Here is a 394-nt window from a genome sequence, read left to right on the forward strand (position 1 = left end):
ATATATATATATATATATGTATACGGTGAAGGGAAACTCGGAGGACATAAGGTGGAAAAAGGCGTGGTAATAAATAAATAGATATATAAACAAAAGGAGAAGTGGTTAGAGAGGGGGGAAATGATACGTGTGAATTTGCCTCGTGAGAAGGATTGTTGTAAAACGTTTCTTTTCCTTTTTTTCTTTTCGTACATTTGGCAGAAGGTAACGGAAGGCGAGTGGAATCGAAGGCTACGAGAGTAGAAGCAAAATAAAACAAATAAAACAGACAGACAACAAAAACAGTAGCAGCAGCAGAAGCAGGGGAAAAAAAAGAAAAATGGAGGCGATACGACGGTATACGATACGATACGTTGTGCTTGTTTTGTCTTGTTGCGTATATATATATATATAT

The 394-nt window shown here is 36.5% G+C and overlaps 1 pseudogene across 1 annotated transcript in view; it reads right to left on the minus strand.

The window, feature by feature from the left end:
• Position 1: 1 nt before the first annotated feature.
• TEOVI_000126900:pseudogene overlaps positions 2–394 on the minus strand; it is a 468-nt pseudogene continuing 75 nt past the window's right edge. The window contains exon 1 of the mRNA in view: positions 2–394. This exon is cut by the window's right edge and continues 75 nt beyond it. Within this exon, the coding sequence occupies positions 2–394 (393 nt within the window).

Source organism: Trypanosoma equiperdum (assembly GCF_001457755.1).
Source record: "Trypanosoma equiperdum strain OVI genome assembly, contig: ctg_337, whole genome shotgun sequence".
Taxonomy (NCBI): domain Eukaryota; phylum Euglenozoa; class Kinetoplastea; order Trypanosomatida; family Trypanosomatidae; genus Trypanosoma; species Trypanosoma equiperdum.